The sequence below is a fragment of the Pelodiscus sinensis genome, chromosome 10 (genome assembly GCF_052426305.1).
Source record: "Pelodiscus sinensis isolate ZL-2025 chromosome 10, ASM5242630v1, whole genome shotgun sequence".
In the NCBI taxonomy this organism is placed as follows: domain Eukaryota; kingdom Metazoa; phylum Chordata; order Testudines; family Trionychidae; genus Pelodiscus; species Pelodiscus sinensis.
In genome coordinates, this window is record NC_143061.1 from 34,677,906 (window position 1) to 34,701,222 (window position 23,317).

Genomic DNA, 23,317 nt, shown 5'->3' on the forward strand with positions numbered 1-23,317 from the left:
TGCCTCACCAGTCTTGTCCCCAGCACCAGACCAGATGTCTTGACAGATCAGACACTGGGGACAGACAAGTAATTTAACTTGTGGTACCGGTAGCCTTGGCAACACCAGGTACCTTCATGGCACCGGGGGCCTGGTCAGCATCAGGAACCTTGTCGACACCATTGACCTCGTCGGCACCAGCAACATCGTCGACACTGTCAGACTCATCGGCACCGGGACCCTTGTCAGCACCGATGGGACTATCGGTACTGGAAGGGCAGCCATCTGCAGCACCAGGATGGTTTGTGCACGGGGACAGGAGGAGTGTCCCGTTTCTGACGGCACAGTCACAGATGAGGCCCCCTCTTCCAGTGCACTGGGGAAAACCGGAATACATGGCAAGGCACCGGCCCTGGCACTTCTTGCAGGTGCCCTCAATGGCTCCACCTTGGTCTGAATCGGACTATTCATCAGAATCTGACGCAGAAAAAGTTCGGTCAGGGGCATCTTCGCATAGATCTTGGCACCGTTCCCGGTACAGGTCCTGGCACCGGGTGTACCAGCCCCATCAGACATAGCCACCTCCGATGCAACTACAGTGGCCCTTTTGGACCCCCTGGGCCTATCACCGAATGCAGGGCCCGATGCCATTCTCTCAGGGCTCTGGTGTATCTCGATCCAGGGGTACTCCATTGGCAACCCCTATGTCCAGGGCCCCCACCTCTGAATCTAGGGGCAGACCACAGTGAGACATACCATGTCCTGTGACAGAGGGTGAGGGTTTGGGAGCTCAGGACCAACCAGCCCCCCAGCTAGCTGTGCTACCCTAGGACCAGCCGCCAATAAGGGAGTCCTTGTCTTCATCCCCTGATGAGGCCCTTGCTGATCCTGCTCCATCCATGCCAACCATGGATGCTAGAGCCCACCAGGAACTACTACGTCATTTGGCAACAAAACTGGGCGTACAGGCAGAGATCGTAAATGAGGATTCAGACCCTATGGTAGACATTTTATCTGCCAACGCCCCAATGAAGCTGGCGTTGCCACTGAATAAGAGACGGTGGCTAAGCTTACTACTGATTTGTGGCAGATGTTGGCATCTGTCTCGCCAACTCAGAAAGGTGTGGAAAGACGCTATTTTGTCCCCCAGAGTAGGCATGAGCATTTATATTCTCACCTGTTACCAGGCTCCCTGGTGGTTCAGGCAACAGGACAAAAAGAGAGGCAGGGCCAACCGGGGCTTACCCTCAAAAGCAGGGAGCCAAAAAGTCTGGACCTCTTTGGCAGAAAGGTGTACGCTGCAAAGGGCCTGCAGCTGCGCGTTGCCAACCAGCAGACAATGTTAAGCAGGTACGCGTACAATACTTAGACGGCGATAGACAAGTTCAAGGAGCCCCTGCCACAAGATTCTTGCATGGAGTTCACAGTGCTGATGGAAGAGGGTAGGATCATTTCCTGTACAACGCTGCAGGCCACACTGGACACGGCTGACTCGGCGGCATGCACAATAGCCATGGGATCGTGATGTGCCACGGGGCCTGGTTACAGGTCTCCTGTATACCCCCCCATTTGAGGGAAAAGACTTGTTCTCTCAGCAGATGGATGCCAGTTTGCATAGCCTAAAGGACTCTAGAGCCACACTTAGATCTCTGGGCATACATACCCTGGCCACGCAGAGGAGGTCATACAATCCTAGGCCACTCGGAAGACCTCTTTACCAGGCCTTTAAACCTGACCAAGCCAGGTACAGGCCTCATAACTCAGACAATAATAATAATTACGCTGATAGGCGTCATAGGAGAAGGAGGTCTCGGTCAGACCCAGAGAGGAGTGGAGGGCTATCTCCTCTCTAATAATCCAAGTCCTCGTTTTGAGGGTGCACCCAAGGACAGAGTACCAGTCCCTGAGTTCGATCCCCCCCTTTGGGGACAGGCTATCCTATTTTTATCAGGCTTGGTTCCAGATTACAACTGACAGGTGGGTTCTTGACCTGGTAGCAGTGGGGGATTCTATGCTCTTCCGCTCTTTGCCCCCCTCCCACCTCGCTTCCCCATCCCTCTTCAGGGACCCCCTCCCAAGCTTCTTTTGAACCATGAAGTAATCTTGCTTTTTCAGTGAGAGGTGGTGGAAAGGGTTCCTCTAGATTTTAAAGGAAAGGGGTTTTACTCCCAGTACTTCCTCATCCCCAAAGCAAAGGGAGGCCTCAAACTCATTTTGAACTTAAGGGATCTCAAGGCAAAATTCAAGATGGTCACTCTGGCATCTATTATCCCCTCCTTGGAATTGGGGGACTGGTATGCTGCCCTTGACCTAAAAGATGCATATTTTCACGTCTTAAGACTCACCCACAGGAGGTTTCTCAGGTTTACTGTGGGGCAGGAACACTTTCAGTTTGCTGTCCTCCCTTTTGGACTATCCACGGTACCAAGGGTGTTCATGAAGTGCATGGCCACAGTGGCCACCTTCCTCAGGAAGTGCAGAGTCCAGGTATTCCCCTACCTGCACGATTGGCTTATCAGGGGCTGCTTGAAGGACCAGGTGTTGGAGCATATAGACTTCATCAGATCTCTGTTCTGCAGTTTAGGTCTCCTAATAAATGAGGACAAATCTACCCTGGTTCCCACTTAAACAATAGAGTTTGTGGGAGCCCACCTAGACTCGACTGTTGGCAGGTCCTCTCTCCCTAAGGTCAGGTTTATAGCCATGGGCGGCAGCATATGGGGCCTGGTGGCATCTCCAATCACAATTGCATGAAGTTGCTAGGCGATGTGGCAGCCTGTACCTATGTGGCTCAGTATACTAGGCTGAGGCTCAGATCGCTGCAGGCTTGGCTGGCCCGGGCGTTCAGTCAAGCACGGGCACCATGGGACTCAATCCTCACAGTTCCTCAAGACATTCAGTCCCTGGAGTGGTGGATGTGGTGTGTCTGGAAGCGCCCTTTATGAGCGAAAGCCTGACAGTGAGGTTGGTCACCGAAGCCTCAGACACGAGATGGGGCACACATTTAGGTGAGTAATGGACCCAAGATATGTGGTCACCCTTGGATCTAGAGCTCCAGATAAATGTCAGAGAGCTCAGGGCGGTCAGGCTTCCTGCCGGGTGTTTGTGTCCAACTTGAGTCACAAGGCGGTCTTAGTGCTAACAGACAACACAGCAGAGATGTTCTATATCAACAGATAGGGTGGAACTCGCTCCTCTCCCATGTGCTGAGAAGCCCTACTCTTCTGGAATTTCTGTATAGCCCACAATATTCAGGTGGAAGCTGCATATTTATCGAGTAACAGTGATGTCTTGGTGGACACACTCAGCCACACTTTCACTGCCTATGAGTGGTCACTCAAGGGAGAGGTGCTACAGGAGATCTTCCGGAGGTGGGGTTATCCCCAGGTGAATCTATTCACCTTTCACAGAAACAAGAAGTGTCCGGCCTACTACTCTTACCTGGGACAGGGTCCGGAGGGGGGCACACGACACACTTTAGTAACCGATTGGCCCACAGTCCTCCTCTATGCGTTCCCCCCGTTTCCCTGATACACAAAGTCCTCATGAGGGTGAAGAAGCACAAGGCCACAGTCATTCTAATAGTACCAGAATGGTCCAGGCGTATTGGTTTCCTGTCCTCCTAGACATGATACAGGAGGAACCTATAGCCATGCCCACAGTCCCAGATCTAATCACCCAGGACCTGGGGGAGGGGCATCTATGCCACCCAAACTTACTGTCTCTCCACCTGACCATGTGATATATACACGGCTGATGGAGGCAGAGCAGGCATGTTTGGAAGCAGTGATGAGGTTCTTGTTGGGAAGCAGGAAACCTGCCACTAGAGCTACCTACTTGGCCAAGTGAAGATGTTTTTCTGAGTGGACATTACGAAGGGGGTGCAGCCTTTACAAGCACCCGGTACCGCAGTGGGATCTCAACCTGGTGCTCACCAGATTGATGTGCCCACCTTTCAAACCCTTGGCTACATGTTCTCTTAGACACTTATCGTTCAAAGTGACCTTTATTGTGGCTGTCACATCAGCAAGGAGAGTTTCAGAACTCAGGGCACTAACTGTTGACCTTCTGTATGACAGGGTGTGTCTGCATCCCCATCCGGCATTCCTCTGTAAGGTGATGTCCACATTCCATATGTCGCAGGATATTTACTTACCGGTATTCTTCCCAAAGCCCCATGTGACCCCTAGGGAGCAAGCCCTACACACTCTAGATGCAAATTGAGCGCTGTCATTTTACATTGATAGAACAAGAGAGTTTCGCAAATTAACTCAACTCTTTATTTCAGTAGTGGAAAGAATAAAAGGTATGCCTGTATCGGCACAGCGATTGTCTTCCTGGATTACATCCTGTATCAGGGAATGTTACGAACTGGCAGGCAAGGTACCGCCTCGCATTACAGCTCACTCTGCTCAGCAGTCTTCCTAGCACAGGTTGATATAGTGGATATGTGTAGGGAAGCCACATGGTCATTAGTACACATGTTTGCAGCACATTATGCGTAACAACAAGCTAGGGATGATGCAGCCCTGAGCGTTGCGGTCCTGCAGTCAGCCCTGCCTTACCTGTATTGTTCTCTGCCCATGCCTCCATTAGTTTTGGCTAGAGAGTCTCCTAATTCGAATGCACATGAACAAGCACTCGAAGAAGAAAAAATGGTTACTTACCTATAATTGTTGTTCTTAGAGATGTGTTGCTTGCATCCATTCGACACCCCTCTCCACTCCGTTCGTCGGAGTTTTCCACCAGGAAGGAACTGACAGAAGGGAGGGCCAGTAGGGGTACTTATTCCCCATTATGTCAATTCCACTCAACGGGGCTCCCTGCTGGCCTGACATAACTGGGGAAAAAAGGCTCCGGAATCCGTGCATGCAGTACGTGCACATCTAATTCAAATGGACACGAGCAACACATCTCAAAGAACAACAGTTACAGATAAGTAACTGTTTTTTCTTCTAAAAAGGAACAAAAGAACCAATGGGCCAATTGGTATCATTAACAGGCAACTGCTTTTGCTATTATATATATTTTGGATTCTGTTATTTCCATTCCAGCTAATCTGATGAAGTGTTTTACCCATGAAAGCTCATCATGTTCCTATATATTTTTGTTAGTCTCTTAGGTGTCACAGGACTACTCATTATTTTTATAATCTTATATTTGGTTAAGATGTCCCTACTTGCATGTTCCATTCTGGGGAAATGTCCATTGTTTTCTCTGCCATAAACTGACCAAATTCCTCAAGTGTGTGTGTTTGCAGGGGCAGGTGGATATTTTCTCATATACCCATGCTTACATCTTGGTGAACAGAGCTATCATCATCTCCTTTACCTCAATAAAAGCAAAAATGAAATGAAATTTAGCCATACCATGATTAACTGACCAATAGTCATCTTGTTAGTCATTTAATTAAGTTAGTGTGTCTGAGGTGCGTGGAAGCACCATTTACTTACCTGTATTTTGAGGATGTTTATCTGAACAGTAATCTGTTTTTCATAAAGCTATTCTAAATGCACCATCATGCTTTTCAGTGTCTTTTTCCAAATACAGTATTTATTGGTACACTTTCCTTCTTGTCTTTTCTGTCTTTAGGCTCTTGGGGCAAGAATTCTATACAGTCAAAACTCTACCAAACCTTAACAAATATTGCTACAATATCTAAGATTTCTAGATTGACCTCTGATTAATATGTTGTCTCTTAACATTGTGAAAACTTTATGATAAAACTAAAAACTTATGATGCAACTGCATTGTTTTTTTTTCATATTAATGTCTGTGTAGGTGTATGCAGAGATTATGGCTGTTCTCAAACATGATGACCTGTGTACTAGAAGACTCCAGGATAGTGCATCAGATCTCAGTCAACTAAGTACACAGACAGTGTTTTCCATGCTTGATCATCTAACACAATGGGCTAGACATAAATTCCAGATGCTTATTGCTGAGAAAACTGTTAGTAAGTCAAGCAAAGACAGAACAGATCTAAAAGGTTAGTGATGCTCATTGTATTGTTTATAAAGGGAATTTTGTATTCTTAAAATAAGCATTTAGACATGTCACTTAAAATAGAACCACATAAGAATGAAGTATCACTGCCAAGATAAAGTTAGACTATTGCTATGATTTTTTAAGTCCATACTACTGACTAACACACACTTTATCCTCTTGCCTTACTCATATTGTTTTCTAGGTACAGTAGACTTCCGATAATCTGGCACCTTTGGGACCTAGGTGGTGCTGGATTATCGGATATGCTGGAGTATCAGGAGGTACTTGGGCGGGGGGCTGTGATAGGTCTGCCGGGACCAGCACTGCGTCCGGAGGGTGGGTGGGGAACGGTGCGGCGAGGGGCGAACTCTCCGCTGTTTTGCAGGAAGGTGAGGGAAACCCCGCGCCAGCGCCGAGAGTTTCCAGGAGGGGAGCGGGCTCCCCACCCCCTATACTGCAGTAGTTAGCGCTGAGCAGGGGGATGAGGAGCGGCGCTGCGGGACCAACCCGGCAGCATCCCAACTGCTCTGCTCCGCCGCTTCCCAAAGTCTGCCGCTTGTCAATTTCAGCAGCGGCAGTCTTGGGGAAGCGGCCGAGCAGAGCAACTGGGGTGCTGCTGGGTTGGTCCTGCAGCGCCGCCCCTCACCCCCCTGCTCGTTGCCCGGCAGCATCCCAGCTGCTCTGCTCCCCCACTTCCCCAAGTCCACCGCTGCCACTGCTGAAACTGACGAGCAGCAGACTTGGGGAAGCGGAGAGCAGAGCAGCTGGGGTGCGAGCAGCGGTGCTCTTCTCCCTTTTCCTTTCCCAGCCGCGAGCGCCCATGGGGCTCACAGCAGCTCCAATTGTCCGGCTGGCCAGAGTACTTCTAGGTTCCAGTTGATGCCAGACTATCAGGAGTGAGGGACCACTGAATGCCGGACAATTGGTGTTTTACTGTATTTGAAAAATTTATGGATACTTAAAAGAAATCTTAGAACATTTGTTACTTAATGTATCTTGAATGTATTTTTAGAAATCTTCTATAAAGCTAAGTTGATATAATATACTGCCTTGACAATTTTAAGAACTTGCAGCTAACCTGCTTTTAAGAAAATAAATAGACAAATGTAATTCTTAATTAAATGATTAATTTAGGGTAATGGATAAACTGAATTTTATTCTTTAATGATGACTTTGTAAATGAAACTTGGATAATAAAAGTCTTAAACTGTTTTATTCCATAGCATCAAGTGAGGATTATGCAGAATATCAAAGTGTGACACGTTTTCTAGACCTCATACCTCAGGATACTTTGGCTGCTGCTTCCTTTCGCTCTAAAGCATACACAAGGGCTGTAATGCACTTTGAATCATTCATCACAGAAAAGAAACAAAATATTCAGGAGCATCTGGGATTTTTGCAGGTTTTAATTTTTTTTTTTCATTTAAAATGAAGTTGAAAACAGAGATAGTCCTTGTGTATAGTTGTCATCGCTTAAGGTTACCTCTTTGTCTTTTCTCAAAGATTTCAGATGTGATTATGCTATTGATGTCTGAAGCTACAATCGACAGTTATCTGTACTCAAGCAACTAGGAATGTTTTCCTTGTTCATCATGTCTTCTTATGTAATAAGCTGAAGGATGTTTCTCTTTAATAGAAGAAAACAAGAAAGTTATATAAAAATCTCAATTATCTCTAACATGGATCTTTTTTTAAAAAAAAGAGCAATTTTGTCCTTCAGTAAACTTGGCACACTTTTTAGACTAAATAAAAGCTAGTCATGATTTACAATAAATAAAATATTAGTATTATGAAATATTTTTGTAAAGTGGAGTAATTTATGCTAAAATAGAGAGTGTACACTGTAAGTATTACAAAGAGGAAGAATTATTTTCAAGCAGCATAGTTAACTTATATGTTAACTGACTTCCTACTAGATTTCACTTCTTAGGATTGAAATTGCCCAATGATTTCCTAGTTTGAAAAATAATCTAAGACACTCCTTCTACGTGTGTAAGAGTTATATGCATTTGTAAAACTGTACTATACAATTTTGCTGCATAATACAGTATTATTTTGTCCTTTGTACAAATTACTTCAAATACATTTGCTATTGTATCCATTTAATAACATGAGATAGTGATCACTGGACCATATGAAAATTAAAGAATGACTGAAGTTCATGTGGAAGTTTGGCCAGCAAAATCTGCTAAGATGTCAAATGATTTTATTGTTCGGTTATATGATGTCTTAGAGTCACAGCTTGTGACTAAGAGCTCTCGTTCAGAGCAGTTTCATGAGACAATTAAGCGACATGCTTGATTCTTATTACATTATACAAATGTCTTCTTGTTGGCCTTGACAACTAAAATAACCATGTTAGATTTACATTTTCAATTGTAATATTTTCCATGTTTGAAAAAAGAAATTGTATGCTGCTATGCATGAACCAGATGGAGTAGCTGGAGTCAGTGCAATTCGGAAAGCAGAGCCATCTCTCAGAGAACAAATCCTTGAACATGAAAGCATTGGCTTGCTAAGAGATGCCACAGCTTGTTATGACAGGGCTATTCAGCTGGAACCTGACGAGGTAAATTGAAAGACATTTTTATCACCCAACAAAAGGGTGAAAAAATATCATAGAGGCTTAGAATATATATATATATATATATATATATATATATATATATATATATATATATGAAGATGTATACTGCTGCAATGATAGTATATGTGTGACTATAAACAGTACTTGGCAAACTGGAGCAAGTCATTCTCCAGCTTCCAAACACCTTTAATTTAACAGTGAAAATGAGATATTTCTGGTGTGTCTGCAACAGAAACCCCTTTGGTCAAATGGAGTGTTACAATCAGACTTTGCATCATCTGGCAAGGCAGTCTTCTTGCCTGAGTCCCAATGTGATGTGGGGATTTACCCTTTATTCATGACAGCATCGTATGCTCCTGGTCTCCGGGGAGTCTGAAACTTCACTTCTCGAGTTTCTCATGCTATGTCTATACTATGGGGCTTTATCGGGAAAAGGTACACAAATTTCACTTTACTATTTGTGTACCTTTTTCTGATATTTTTTTCAGAAGAGGCTTTTCCGTACTTCAGCCCATCTACACTGGGCCAAATTTCATAAAAAACCCTCTTTCAGAAGAGCCCTTCTTCCTAGTGGGAGGATGAAAATGGCTTCCGAAAGAGCACGTCTGCTCTTTCTCAGAAAAAAGCAGAAGAGCAGACATGTTCCCTGGATGCAGCATAGTTTTTCCAGGATACCAGAGGTATCCCAAAATACCCCCATAGAGTCTAGACATAGCCTCAGAAATTGGTAGGGGAACCAAGGCCCATCCACTTGATGGGTTCCAGCTGAGGGCCCTTAAGATAAACAGGATTTATTAATGCTTGCTGTGCCCTGAGTTCCTTCCTACTCTCTTTGGTCTCTGTAGGCTTTTCCTCCTGTTGGTCCGATCATCCCTTCTAAAGGTTCTGTCTCTTCACAGTGTCTCAGCAACTTGCTGTCAGTTTTCTCTTCTCTAGCCTGCTTACTCGACTGGCAGCTGCTCTGCCCCTCTGCTTCCCAGCTTTCTTAGGAAGCCTCACAGGAGCTGGGGGAATATCAGCTTTGGCTGGCAATACTCACATTAACCCTTTGGTTGCTGGGCCACAGGGTTCTATTACCCCGTGACAGTGTGTTTGTCACATCATTGTTCACAACTTTCCCTAGCAGTTCTCAGACACGTACTAAAAACCCTAATCTCAACCCTGCTTTGCTTTGTTCTAAAACACACCTTAGAATTTACTGATATCAGCTGAGATTCTTTTCCAGGGAGTTCTGTTCAAATTTGATGTTTTTGTGTGAATTTGGCTATTCTTTTTAGATGTGATCATTTAATAATTTAAACTTTCTTTTCATGTCATACTAGAAAAATGTAAAAGAATAATGAAAAAAACAAAATTGACGTATTTGCACCCAGAATCTACCAACATAGCATCTCTTTATTATATGCTACGAGCAGATGTACCTGCTGTTATTCGGCTCCTTAACTGTAGTAATTTTTTCCTTTTTGGAAATTAAAAGGAAAATGTCCATGCTTTATTAAATGATGGGGGTCAGGACAGAAGGTGACAGATACAGGAGAGCAGGAGGTTGAGTGTGGGGGGCGCTCAGTGCAGAGAGTGGAGAGTGCAGGACTCAGGGCAGCGGGTCTCAGGGCAAGGGGAAGGGAGTGCAGGACTCAGGACAGATGGTGGGGGACTCTGGATGGGGTGAGGGTAGAGTAATCAGGCCAGGGGTCTGGGAGATGTGTGGAGGGCTTAGGGCAGAAGGTGAATTGAGTCAGAGCTCATGGCCCACAGTGGTCACTCTGTAATAATGCTATTCCCTGATTAGGCCTCACCCTTTGCATGTATGGAAAACAATAAGATTCTAGATACTTCCAGTTTTCCTGGCACAACCAAACTTTGATCTTGCATTAAATTACGATAAGAGGAAGCTGCATACCACATTTGGTGGTCCTAGCTCTTACCTTGAACAGACTCACAGACCAACATTCTCTCTCGCTCGCTCTCTCTCTATATATATATATACACACACATACATACACACACACACACACACACACACACACACACACACACACACACATTTACACACACAGGTACATGTATACTCATATGCATACACACAGATGTGTGTATTGATCCATTCTCTCTGTATTTCTAGATCATTCATTATCATGGTGTAGTGAAGTCCATGTTAGGTCTTGGTCAGTTATCTACAGTAATCACTCAAGTGAATGGAGTGCTTGCTAACAGGTAATAATTTAATACAAACCCTATTTGAGCAATAAAAGCTTCTAATACTAGAGGTGTGTCTAACAGTGTGGAAACAGGACTTAATGGACAAAATGAAAACATTTAAAATTTCTTTAACTTCAGGATTTCAACACAGCCAGAAATATTCCTAGTTCCTTTGTGTATAATACTCAGCGGAGATAGAAATATGCTTTAATTTATTCAGGAAAAATAATCCTTCATTGTTAGTCATTTTTATGGTTGATTGCCACATACTTGTTCTTTCTTGTGTGTTTTTCCCAATATACAGTTTTCCTTGCACAGTAGTGAATGTTTAAAAAAGTTCATCTTTTTTCTTTAGAAAATATGTTTCTAGTAAAGTGTGTATATATACTACTTCCAGATTCAGTTTAGGGTATTTTAATTTCAAATTAATATATGTTGATCACATTTTTTCTTTTACTTAATGTTATTCACAGCAAGTTGACATGCCTTGATTTTCAAGTAATGTAGGGATAAAAGTTAGTTTATATACTAATGCCTTTTGTGTCTAGAGAGTATGACTATCGCACTGGCTATTTTGGTTCTGGATACTGTGAATATGTGTATTTTTTGTAGGCCAGAGTGGACATCTGAATTGAACACATATAGAGTGGAAGCAGCGTGGAAACTAACACAGTGGGATTTATTGGAAAATTATTTGGCTGCAGGTAGTAAACTAGATGTCAAAATGACAATATTTTTGTGCAATTATATATGTTCAAATTTTGCCAGCTTTAACTAGGAGGCATTTGTTGCAAATGTCTTGATCTGTGATGTATCAGCTGGTGTTACATTTACAAAATCTGTAAAACTATCTAGTCCTTTATAATTTTATAATTAGAATTTTCAAGGGACTATTAGGCAAAATGCTATTAAGCTTCTCTGAAAATTCCACCTCCAAGATATCTAAAAGCATATATTTACACAAATTACTTAAAATCTCTTGGAAATAATGAAATACTAATGTTATACTCCTTTTTAAGTTGTCATAACATTTTTGAAATCTGTTTGGATCAATTCTGATGAAAGTTTGATGAAGAGTTTCCTCTAAACATTTCTCCAAAGGTTAAATTCTTTGTCCCCTAGATGTGAAATCTAGTACTTGGAGTATCAGACTGGGACAACTATTGTTATCTGCCAAAAAGAAAAACACAGCAGCTTTTTACGAGACCTTGAAAGTTGTTCGAGCAGAGCAGATTGTACCCCTCTCAGCAGCCAGCTTTGAAAGAGGGTCCTATCAGCGAGGATATGAACACATTATCAGGTAGTTGCTTTTGGCTTTTCTATACCCTTTTTTTATGTTTATGGACTAAAGACCTCATTTTAAAATGCATGTATCTTTCATGTAATAAATAAGAACTCTTCATTTTCATTGATAAATAGTGCTGTCCTAGTGGGGTCTTGTTTTTTTGGCCCTTTCTCATAACAGTCATATATACAATACCAACTGGAAACCTGAACTTTACTTCAGTTTATTAACTCCACTAATTTCAGTGAGGTTTTTATATTTACACATTTATAACTGAGAGCAGAATTTGTTCCTGTATTTCTAGACTCAACACAAGTAGAGATTTTTTTTCTTTAAAAGTAGCGTAGTGTAGTTGAATTGAAGTTTCACTTAAAATGCTGTGGAAGTGGCAATGCATAAAGAAAAAGATTTGATATTATCTTTTAGTATCGTATATCTCTACATGGCAATGAAGACATGTGACATCATACAAAATATATATTTTAACTTGCTTACCAACTCAATTTTTTTAAAAAAATTGTTGTATGGAGTAAATAGGTTTTATGTTTATATTGGAAGGTGCAGTTCAAAAGAATTCTACATTTCCAAATGCTCTTGACATTTCCAACCTTTCATCTCTCCATTGTTCTGATGTCAGCCATAAACACGCCAAACTTAATCTACTAGTTAATGAGAAATGAGAACTATTTAAGTTCTTAACTTTGGATTTTCAACAGTGTGACAAAGATCTTTTACCGTTTCTGTAAGTGTTATGCTTGTGGTGGTATATATGCATAAGAATTATTCTTTAAAAAAAAAAAGCTGTAATTGTTTTTAAAATATTGCACTCATTACCCATGTGAATTTGCCATGGAAGTCAATGAGAGTTTTGTTTGAAGTAGGAATGCAGGATTGAGCCCTTACTTATCAAACTGCATTGCTTCTGAGCTCCTTTTATTTATTATTCAGAGAGGAGGTGATGAAAAATCAACAACTAGCTCATTAATTTAGATATTCCTGATGTATTTTCTTTTAAGGAAACATAGTATTTTGGATTATTCATGTAGTCAGCTTTGGGAATAAAATGACAAATACTAAACATGAGATACATGTAACTGAAAATGGTAAAAAAATATATATATTCATTTCCATATCCTTTCACCATAGGTTACATATGCTGTGTGAACTGGAACATAGTATTATGCCATTGTTTCAGCAAATGGATGGTGACCATGGTAAAGATTCTTTGAACTGGCATGCTCGTATAGAAATGACACAGAACTCCTACAGAGCAAAAGAACCCATCTTAGCACTCAGAAGGGCTTTGCTTAGCCTCAATAAAAGGTGAACCTATAATCATTTTCTTGTCCTTCCATGTTGCATAGCAATCAAATACTAGCTTTTCTCTTATAGTAGTATTTTTGCACATCTTAGTGAGTTATGGGTAAGAATCTACTGAAATTTACATTGTAAACAAAAACAGCACTGTTAAATTTCAAATACAAGGCAAAAGAAGTGTTTTCCAAGTGAGAGAGAATGAAATCAGCAGGGAAAAATCAGTATTTCTGGACTTAAGGGGATAAATAATAGAGAACAAAAGGATTACAATGTTCATTTACATTTAGTTTATTTTTAGATACATGTGGTTTAGTCTATTTTGTTTGTATTTCATTACATCACGATATATTTGAGATTATAATGGTAGCACTTATATATGGATCATTCTGTTTTGGAAATATATCACCACAGACAGGAGTACAGTGAACTGGTTGGAGAATGTTGGCTCCAGAGTGCCAGAATTGCAAGAAAAGCTGGTCATCACCAAACTGCATACAATGCTCTTCTGAATGCTGGGGAATCCACGTTATCTGAACTATATATAGAAAGAGCAAAGTGGCTGTGGTCCAAGGTAAGCAAAAAAGAAAAGAAATTATTCAAGTTAAGATGCATTCTTACCTATAAAAGTGTAAAATTAAGTGTCTAATTTAAACAAAAATACAATAAAATATGTAATGTCAATGAATTAGTAAGAGTTATAAATTGACTCTGTATGCTAGGTGTTTTGAGAAATGTAATTACAATAAATGGAAATTGAACATGTGAAATTGAGGAAGAGGTCAAGCATGTTGTAAAACAAAGTTTGTAAACTTAGTTCCTGAACAAAATGGAGAAAATTGTTAGATGCTCTATCTCTTGTTACTGAAACCAGTATTTATAAGTGGCTTAGTAGATAGAAATAGGAGGATGTTTCAGTAGAGTAAGTTAAAGGAATTTTTGATATCTCATTTGTGCAGCCAGAAATTGAGGCTTTTCCTTTTCTGTCTCGAAGGTGTTACATCTGTGTGCCTAAACTATGGCTTTTGAACATAACATTGTTTGTTCTTGGTTAGTAAAAAGTAATGTTTTGTTTCTTTAAAAGTAATAAAAGGCATATGTTGAAGAATGTTTTCCCTCTTTCTCTAAGGGTGAAGTGCATCAGGCTCTCATTGTTCTTCAGAAGGGAGTTGATTTATGTTTTCCTGAGAATAAAGCACCATCTGACACCAAAAGTCAGCTAATCCATGGTCGGGCTATGTTGCTGGTTGGCAGATTTATGGAAGAAACTGCCAACTTTGAGAGCAATGCAGTTATGAAAAAATACAAGGTGAATACAACACAGTTTTTATATATTCATATATAATTCATTATGTATATTACAGTAGAACTTGGAAACCTCAGAGATGTAGTCCCCACTATGTTAGGTGCTCTATGAATATGTAGTAAAAAACACAGTCCTTGTCCTACGGATCTTACAGTCAGGTTAATTTATTAAATCTCTTGATGCATGTGGTTTATAACTCTTAACAGGAGCTATATCTACTCCTGTGTAACTCCATGTAAGTCAGTGGAGTTATATGAAAAATAATTTTGTGGGTTTTGCTCATGAATGTCGGGGTTGGAATTTTTCACTGGTATGTCATTGGGTCACTATGAAGGAACAATTTGGCAGATAGTGCTCCCACATTGTCCATTATAGAAAATAATGTCTATTGATGTTCCTCAGTCTTATATGGGAGTGTCGTGGTATCACCTTCATCATCCTTTGGAGAGCTAGAAGAAAGCACAGGTTCTGATAACATCATGTGAAGGGGGATTTGATAGCAGCCTTCAATTTCCTGAAGGGAGGTTCCAAAGAGGATGGAGAAAGGCTGTTCACAGTAGTGACGGATGGCAGAACAAGGAGCAATGGTCTCAAATTACAGTGGGAGACATCTAGGCTGGATATTAGGAAAAACTATTTCACTAAGAGGGTGGTGAAGCATTGGAATGGGCCACCTAAGGAGGTGGTGGAGGTTTTTAAGTTTCGGCTTGACAAAGCCCTGGCTGGATTGATTTAGTTGGGATTAGTCCTACCTTGGGCAGGAGGCTGGACTTGATGATCTCCTGAGGTCTCTTCCAGCTCTATGATTCTATGAATGTGTAGGGCTCAAAGCACAACTTCCTGCAGGTTTTGCAGGATCTTTAGCCACTGAAAGAGCCTTACACAGTAATATCCTTATCCTCTATTTCTGTGGTCCCCAACACGGTGCCCGCAGGCGCCATGGTGCCCGCGGGGGCATTTGAATGCGCCCGCCAGGTGCTCGGGGCTGGCCTGGCCCCGGGCACATGGCGCACGGGTGCTTGCGGGGGGGGGCGCGCCGGCCCGGGGCGCGCGGCGCTCGGCGGGGGGGGAGGGCGCCGGCCCCGGGCGCGCAGCACTCGGCGGGGGGGAGCGCCGGGCGCGCGGCGCTTACGGGGGGAGCGCCGGCCCCGGGCACGTGGCGCTCTGCGGGGGGGGGACGCCGGCCCCGGGCGCGCGGCGCTTGAGGGTGGGGGCCCCGCCCCTGGGTGCGCACGTGTCCCCGCCCCCTGGCGCCCGGCGGGCGAACAGCCACGCCCCCTGGCACCCGACAACCTGAAAAGGTTGGGGACCACTGTTCTATTTATTGACAATTCCCAAACAAGCAGAATACACATGCTAAGCACACAGTGTTATGCTCACCAATCCTGGTACAGGCAGACTTCCTCTGTTGGTCAGGCAATATCAGTCTCTCTGGATCTTAGCTGCTGCATGTCACGGTCGTGCAGGAGAGCCCTGGCAGCTCTTACCTTAGGCTGTGTCTCAGAGGTGAGTTCTTCTTCTAGGTTTTCCCCCTTCTTCTTGTTGTTCTTTGTCTCCCTTTGGTCTTCTTCCAGCCTTTTGCTTCTTTCCTTCTGCTTCTATTACTTCCGATCTTCTTCTTGGACCCGAGTTTATATAATGAAACTTAAGTCCTGCTTAGCTATACCGTAACCAATTATTTTAGTATAATTTTACTAACCAGTCATAACAAAATTACATAACCAATCATACCCCACCACCTTAATTGATTTACACCTAGGAAAATTAATTGTACAGCAGACAGAAACTGTTATAAGCCAAGTATCAGAGGGGTAGCCATGTTAGTTTGAATCTGCAAAAGCAGCGAGGAGTCCTGTGGCACCTTATAGACCAACTGAAGTGTTGGAGCATAAGCTTCCGTGGGTCTTTGCCCACGAAAGCTTATGCTCCAACACTTCAGTTAGTCTATAAGGTGCCACAGGACTCCTTGCCAACTTATAAGCCAGACAGAGATCACACAGTCAAACAATAGGAAAGTGTAATGACAGTGATCATAGAATGAAGATTCCACAACTTCAAGTATTGATACGCGGTTTTTTTTGCCAGACAGAATGGTGTTACTTAAGCTTTCTTTACCCATCTTGAGATCTGTTTCTTTATCCTTTGACTTTACAGCAAATAGCTGCTGCTCTTCAGTCTGGCTGCAGAGGAAGGCTTTGGTTCAGGCCTATCACAGACCTTCCAACATGGCTACAGAAGATCCATATTGTTACAGCAATGCTGCGTCTAATACAGAGGCAGCAGCATGGGGGATAGGAGTGCGAGGGCGGAAGGGGCAGGGTAAAAGCCAGGCTAAATTTGAGTGAGCAGCATTCCAAGTTGCAGTGCCTGAAATGGGGAGTCAAGCCCAGCCAGCTTTGCAGGACAGAAGCCACTTCAAAAGGGACATACTCTGGCTTTCTTGAATTTTCTTTTCCCCTCCTTTTTTCAGTACAGGCAGTCCCCGACTTACGTCGGATCCGCACTTACGAACGGGGCTTTCTCGCCCCGGAGGTCGAGGTAGCGGATTGCTACCTGCGAGCTCCGGGGCAAGAAAGCCCCGTTCGTAAGCTGCTCTGGTGCCCCTGTTCTGCTGGAGACCGTCTCCAGCAGACCAGGGGCACCGGGCGGGTTCCCGCGCTTCTGAGGCTTTGCCAGAGCAAAGCCTCAGAAGCACGGGAACCCGCAGCTGCTGCCGCTTCAGTCCGGGTGCCTGTGGTCTGCTGGGGACGGTCCCCAGCAGACCACAGGCACCCGGACTGAAGCGGCAGTAGCTGCGGGTTCCCGCCAGAGCAAAGCCTCAGAAGCGCAGGGAACCGCCGCTGCTGCCGCTTCAGTCCCGGTGCCTGTGGTCTGCTGGGGACCGTCCCCAGCAGACCACAGGCACCGGGACTGAAGCCGCAGCCGCGGGGGGGTCCGGCGCCTCTGAGACTTTGCCAGAGCAAAGCCTCAGAGGCGCGGCACCCCGCTGCCGCTGCGGCTCTGCTCCTGGTGTCTCTGGTCTGCTGGGGGGGGGGAGGGCGCGGCTAGTGTGCCCCCCCCCAGCAGACCAGGCTTCTGTTTTGGACCCTGGAGCAGAGCAGCTGGGGCGCTGCCGATTGGTCCTGCAGCGCCGCTCTGGGCACTACTGGACCAACCCGGCAGCACCCCAGCTGCTCTGCCCCAGGTCCTGATTCAGCCGCTGCTGGTCAGTTTCAGCAGCGGCTGAATCAGGACGCCTGGGGCAGAGCAGCTGGGGTGCTGCTGGGTTGGGCCAGTAGCGTCGAGGAGCGGTGCTACTGGAGCAACCCAGTAGCACCCCAGCTGCTCTGCCCCAGGCGTCCCCAAGTCAGCCGCTGCTGAAACTGACCAGCGCTGACTACAGGAAGCCCGAGGCAGAGTTGCTCTGCCCCAGGCTTCCTGGAATCAGCGCTGATCAGTTTCAGCAGCAGCTGACTTGGGGAAGCTTGGGGTTCTTAAGTTGAATCTGTATGTAAGTCAGAACTGGCGGTCAGTTTCAGCAGCGGCTGAATCTGGACGCCAGTTCCGACTTACATACAGATTCAACTTAAGAACAAACCTACAGTCCCTATCTTGTACGTAACCCGGGGACTGCCTGTATCTTATTACAATTTGGGACATGATGGGCTAAAAGATTTCACTATCTAAAGCCTTCATTTTCCTTTCTTAATTCCATACATTTAACACATAGGGCTGGATTCGCTAGTCCACTAACATCGTAATCTATTTAGTACCACATACAACTTGTGACAGAGTTATTGACGGTGAAGTTTGTGATACATTTTGATTTTTTTTTAAAAGTAGCACTACTGGGAATTGGGTGGCATTAAAGGTAAGATTCACCTGAATTAACCCTGCTACCTGGAGTGTAACAAAGCTGAAGTGTTCCAACTAATTCAGCAATTCCAAAAACAGCCCAATTGGATTCCACTGCTTTCCAAGTAGGGAGCAGTGTGAATCTGATTTTGACGTTTTCTCTATTCTTACTTTTATAAATGACTTAGCCACAATATTATTATTGTTTTGTAGTGAAATAGAAATATTACTGTTGAAAATCGTAAAACCCGGGATAACCAAGGGATAACTTGTATTTAGACATGCGTTAGAAAAACATCTCCAGGGGTAGCAGTATTAGTCTGTATTTGTAAAAATGAAGAGGAGTCCTGTGACTTAAAGACTAAGGGTATATCTACACAGCAGGGCTAAAGTTGAATTAAGCTATGCAACTTCAGCTACATCAGCTGCATAGCTTAAGTTGATATAACTTAACTCGGCTTTAGGCGCTGTCTACACAGCAGGAAGTCTAAGGAAGAACACTCTTCAACTTCCCTTACTTCTTGTAAAATGAGGGTTACAGAAGTTGGATATTGGTTCAATAAAAGATGTTACCTCATCTACCTTATCTCTCAAATATCCTGGGACCAATACAGCTACAAGAACATACAAGGATCCTTTTGTTCTGTCTTTTTGTTACTAAATCGAGGTAGACCAAAATGAGAGACAAATGAGCTGATACCTTGCTCCCTTATACTTTGTGTAGTCATTTACACCTGTGCAGAAAGGATATGAAGGACTACTGAGTGAATGTATTACTCTTTTATACTCACTTGGCACATAGGTAATTAATAACAGTTTTCTGTCATAAAAACAAAACTTGTCTTATTTTAAATCCTCTTCTAAAGAAACATAATTTTTTCATTTTGTTGCAGGATGTTACTTTTTTCTTGCCGGAATGGGAGGATGGACACTTTTATCTTGCTAAATACTATGATAAACTAATGCCTATGGTAACTGACAACAAGATGGAAAAGCAGGGAGATCTGATTAGATATATAGTTCATCATTTCGGAAGGTCAGATGATACAGTAACTTTGCTTGGGTCTTTTAGAAATTGGTGACATAATCAAACCAATTTATTTTGCAAAATTGTTGTTGTTTTTGAATGCTAGAATGTATGTACAGGTTGAACCTCTCTAGTCTGGTGCCCTCAGGACCTGACTCGTGCCAAACCAGAGAATTTGCCAAACCACAGAAGATATATTGTCTAGCAGCATTACCAACACTGACGCTGCTTACAGAGCTCTAGGAAGACATTTGGAGATAAATTAGAGATAAATAACAGCACAGAAGACTGAGAGCCAGGACTGGTGGCTATAAATAAACTTTATGGGCCTATGGGAAACTTGGTCACACTTATGATAAGTGGACATTTGACTAATTAAAATCATGCCGGACCACAAATGTTGCCAGACCAGTGAGTGCCGGACTAGAGAGGCTCAACCTGTACTGCTATATGACTTCAAATTCTTAAGATGTGTTGAATGTATATGTTGCATTAATTTAGATTTTTAGTTTTCATCTATTTAAAATGAGCTAGTATTTGCTGTCTTAAAATGAAACAAGGCTAGCTGTTACTAAGTTGATAATAGTTTTTATGATTTTGATTGGAGCAAGTTTCTAAATAGCAAATACAGATAATTCCTGTGAATGTCCATTAGTGAGCATTAGATATTATAGTAACCAATGTTTAAAATGCCTAAACATCAAAATAGATATGAATAGATATGTATATCAATTTAATCTCTAAGTTTGTTTGTATATTCTATAGTATAAAAGAGTGAATCTTAAACTATATGTGTGGATATATAATTGCAGGTCTTTGCAGTATGGAAACCAGTTCATCTATCAGTCAATGCCAAGAATGTTATCTCTGTGGCTTGACTTTGGAGCAAAAGCTTATGAATGTGAAAAAGGTAGAACTTGTTTACTACTGTTTTTTGACATTTTTCATAAAAGGATATAGAAAGAGGTGTCAAAAGGTATAAAAAGCTTTTGTTTTGATTTATATGCCATGTATTTTGAAATGTAGCAAAACCAACCCAATCCAATATATGGACTAAAATAAGAAAGTGCGGTTACATACACAAAAAATGTAACTGTTCTTTCCCCCAAATTTGCATAATTTAGAACAAAAAAGATGTCTTCTACTAGCATTTTTGTATGTGATTATAACCAGTGTTCCCTCTAACAATTTCTATCCTTGAGTGGATTGAAATTTTGTATGTGCAACACCAATGTTGAAGTAGTATATGGGTGTGCACCACCAATAAAACAAAACACACACACACACACACACATAGAAGAAAATATATTAAAACAAGTGATACTTAAGGAGTAATGCTTACAATATTTAATATGAAATCAAATAAAAAAGAAAATTAACACTACCCTTGGAGTACATGTATCATCATCCTTTTTAACTACTCAAGCTTGTAAACACACCAAAATGCATATTATCCACACATAGCTCAGCTTAAAGATGCTAAAACAAATCTGTGAGGCAACTACAAATAGAATCTGCAAGGAGAGCATGACAAAAACATATTTACTGACACTGGAAAGGAGAGTAAAAGGCATTTACTCAGGCTTATACAGTTTCTCTGGGGAATATTTAGGATCCATGCTGTAAAAACAGATAGAACTTCTCCTGGTTTGAAACTTTCATCTTGTATATGTCACCAACTCAATGAATAGAAGCCCCAGAACAAACTGACACGTGGCTTCAGGATGTGTAGACAGATGCATGTTTCAAAGAGCTTGAAAATAAGGGTTCATCCTACAAAACTAGTATTACACCTAGTACTTGCTACTTCTGACTCATAAGAACTATGCTATGACATAGGAAAGATCTGGCCTTAATGCAATACTATTTACCATGTGTCAATTAGTAACACAGGAGTTTAAAAAAATCATTAAGATCAGAGTTTGAGATATGTGCAGCACTCCAAAAAAATCTGTTAAGAGAATCTTTTTTCTTTTTACCATAAGCTATTAACACCCATGTAAACTTTGTTTGAAATGGAATCATGCAAATGCCCTCTTGACGTGCACACACCCCATGCAGCCTGCTTCCTCCCCTCCAGTTCAGCCAGAGAGAGAGGACTGCAGCAAGTGAGTCAGGACACCCCAAACAAACTGCCCCCTGCCAGCACCCACCCACTTCCTTTCCCCCACCTACCCCTGTGCAATCTGCTCCCCCCAGCCCAACTGGGGGCTAGGATGAAATCCTGATTCTCAAACTAGCAGGCACCAGCAGCCTAGCTGGGAGTGAGGACACACAGCACTAACAAACTCTCCACCTTTCCTCCACTTTGCCCCAAGACACAGCACAAACTTTCCCCTGCCTCTACCTCACCCCAATGTGAGCACCCACCCACCCCTTCTTTCCCCCATGTACTCCATGCAGTCAGCCCCTTACCTCCCCCTTCCCAGCCTAAGAACCTTGAAGAGAATTCTGGGTTTCAGTTTCTGCCTCTGTCTCTCTCTCTTTATACAGACAGGTCTCTCCAAATTCCCCTCCCCTCTGACTGCCCCACAGCCAGTTGCTCCCTCCCTCTTCTCCCACCAGCCACTTATTTCCTCCTTATCTCTCTTCTTTAACTGCTCTGGGAGTTCCTCAGTTCAATCATGCAGCTAGCTCCCTTTAGCTGCTGCTTAAGAGTCATGCCTCCCCCTGCCAGTCAGCTGAGCTCCCTGCTTGGAGCCAAAATGAAGTTGAAACAAAGAAAAATAAATATTGAAGTTGCCAAAATGAAGGAAACAAATAAAAATATATTGCATGTCTACTATTACCCTCATCAGGCTAGTTCACTGAGACAAACATATGCAGTAAAGTATACAGTTTTTTCACCTTTGCAAGACGCAATAGCTGAAAAAGTTTTGTTCAGACTTTTTTAAACCAAACCAAAATCTTTTCCTTTGGGCAGTGTCCAAGCATGCAAGATTTTGCCCAAAAGTCTTTCTTTGGAAATTTCATAGCAGGTATAAGGTGAAGCAGAAAGGGGGCTTGTCTGGCATATGCTGGCTGATTATAGTGCCCCATTGGCTGCATGTCATCATGCAGTAACATTCCAGCTGTAGCTCCTCCTATTTCTGATGTTTGCTGGGTGCTGTAGTAGGCTTGATGATACAGGAGCTGGTATGATTGCTCCACGCCTTCTATGGACCCTTTCCTCATCCTCTCTTTGCCTAGTCTCACACTAGCATTCCTACCTCAAGAAATCTGATGGCTTTCAGCTCCTTGTGCACTATTCTGAGGAAGTAATCTGGCTTTGTGCTTTAGTAGTAATAGTGGCCTTAATTATGGCCTTAATTGTAGTATTATTTACTACCAAGTAAGGAAACACTATAATAAAATCCATATTGGCGGCCCAAGCTATTTAGCAAATCTACTATGTATTTGAGAGAATTTGTCTGTTTGTGTGTCTGTGCATGAATCTGTCTGTGTGTGGATCTGTATGTTTGTTCAAGAACTCTTCCTAAATTATAAGAGTTCGAACCACCAAATTCAGTAGGCAGCTTCCTCTTATCATAATTTAAACCAAGGTGAGGGTTTGGTTGTGCCAGGAGAACAGGATGAGCCCAGAATGGGATTGCTTCTCATAAAACCATACAGAAAAGAGACATAATCGCCAACTAGGTGAGGGGTGGGGAACCTTTCTTGGGTTGGGGGTCACACACAAGTGAGAAGCAAAAAAATAAAAATAACCCTCACTGACGCCCTCGACTGAAGAGGAGAAAGACACTCCCTACATTCTCCTCCCACACCAGAACCTACAGGGTCGTAGGCTAGTAGATTTTG

General features: G+C 43.0%; 1 protein-coding gene across 3 annotated transcripts in view; it reads left to right on the forward strand.

Moving 5' to 3' along the window:
- Nucleotides 1-23,317, forward strand: part of ATR (ATR checkpoint kinase) — a 94,830-nt gene that overhangs the window by 52,099 nt on the left and 19,414 nt on the right. For all 3 annotated transcript variants that reach the window (XR_012906227.2, XM_089780844.1, XM_075937650.2), the window contains exons 27-37: nt 5,761-5,968; nt 7,191-7,369; nt 8,372-8,536; nt 10,677-10,768; nt 11,366-11,457; nt 11,876-12,053; nt 13,185-13,361; nt 13,767-13,926; nt 14,482-14,661; nt 19,386-19,528; nt 20,332-20,429. Coding sequence is in view for 2 of the 3 variants with exons in the window: in XM_089780844.1 (XP_089636970.1) it covers nt 5,761-5,968; nt 7,191-7,369; nt 8,372-8,536; nt 10,677-10,768; nt 11,366-11,457; nt 11,876-12,053; nt 13,185-13,361; nt 13,767-13,926; nt 14,482-14,661; nt 19,386-19,528; nt 20,332-20,429 (1,672 nt within the window). In the remaining variant the exon portion in view is untranslated. The remainder of the gene's footprint in view (nt 1-5,760; nt 5,969-7,190; nt 7,370-8,371; nt 8,537-10,676; nt 10,769-11,365; nt 11,458-11,875; nt 12,054-13,184; nt 13,362-13,766; nt 13,927-14,481; nt 14,662-19,385; nt 19,529-20,331; nt 20,430-23,317) is intronic.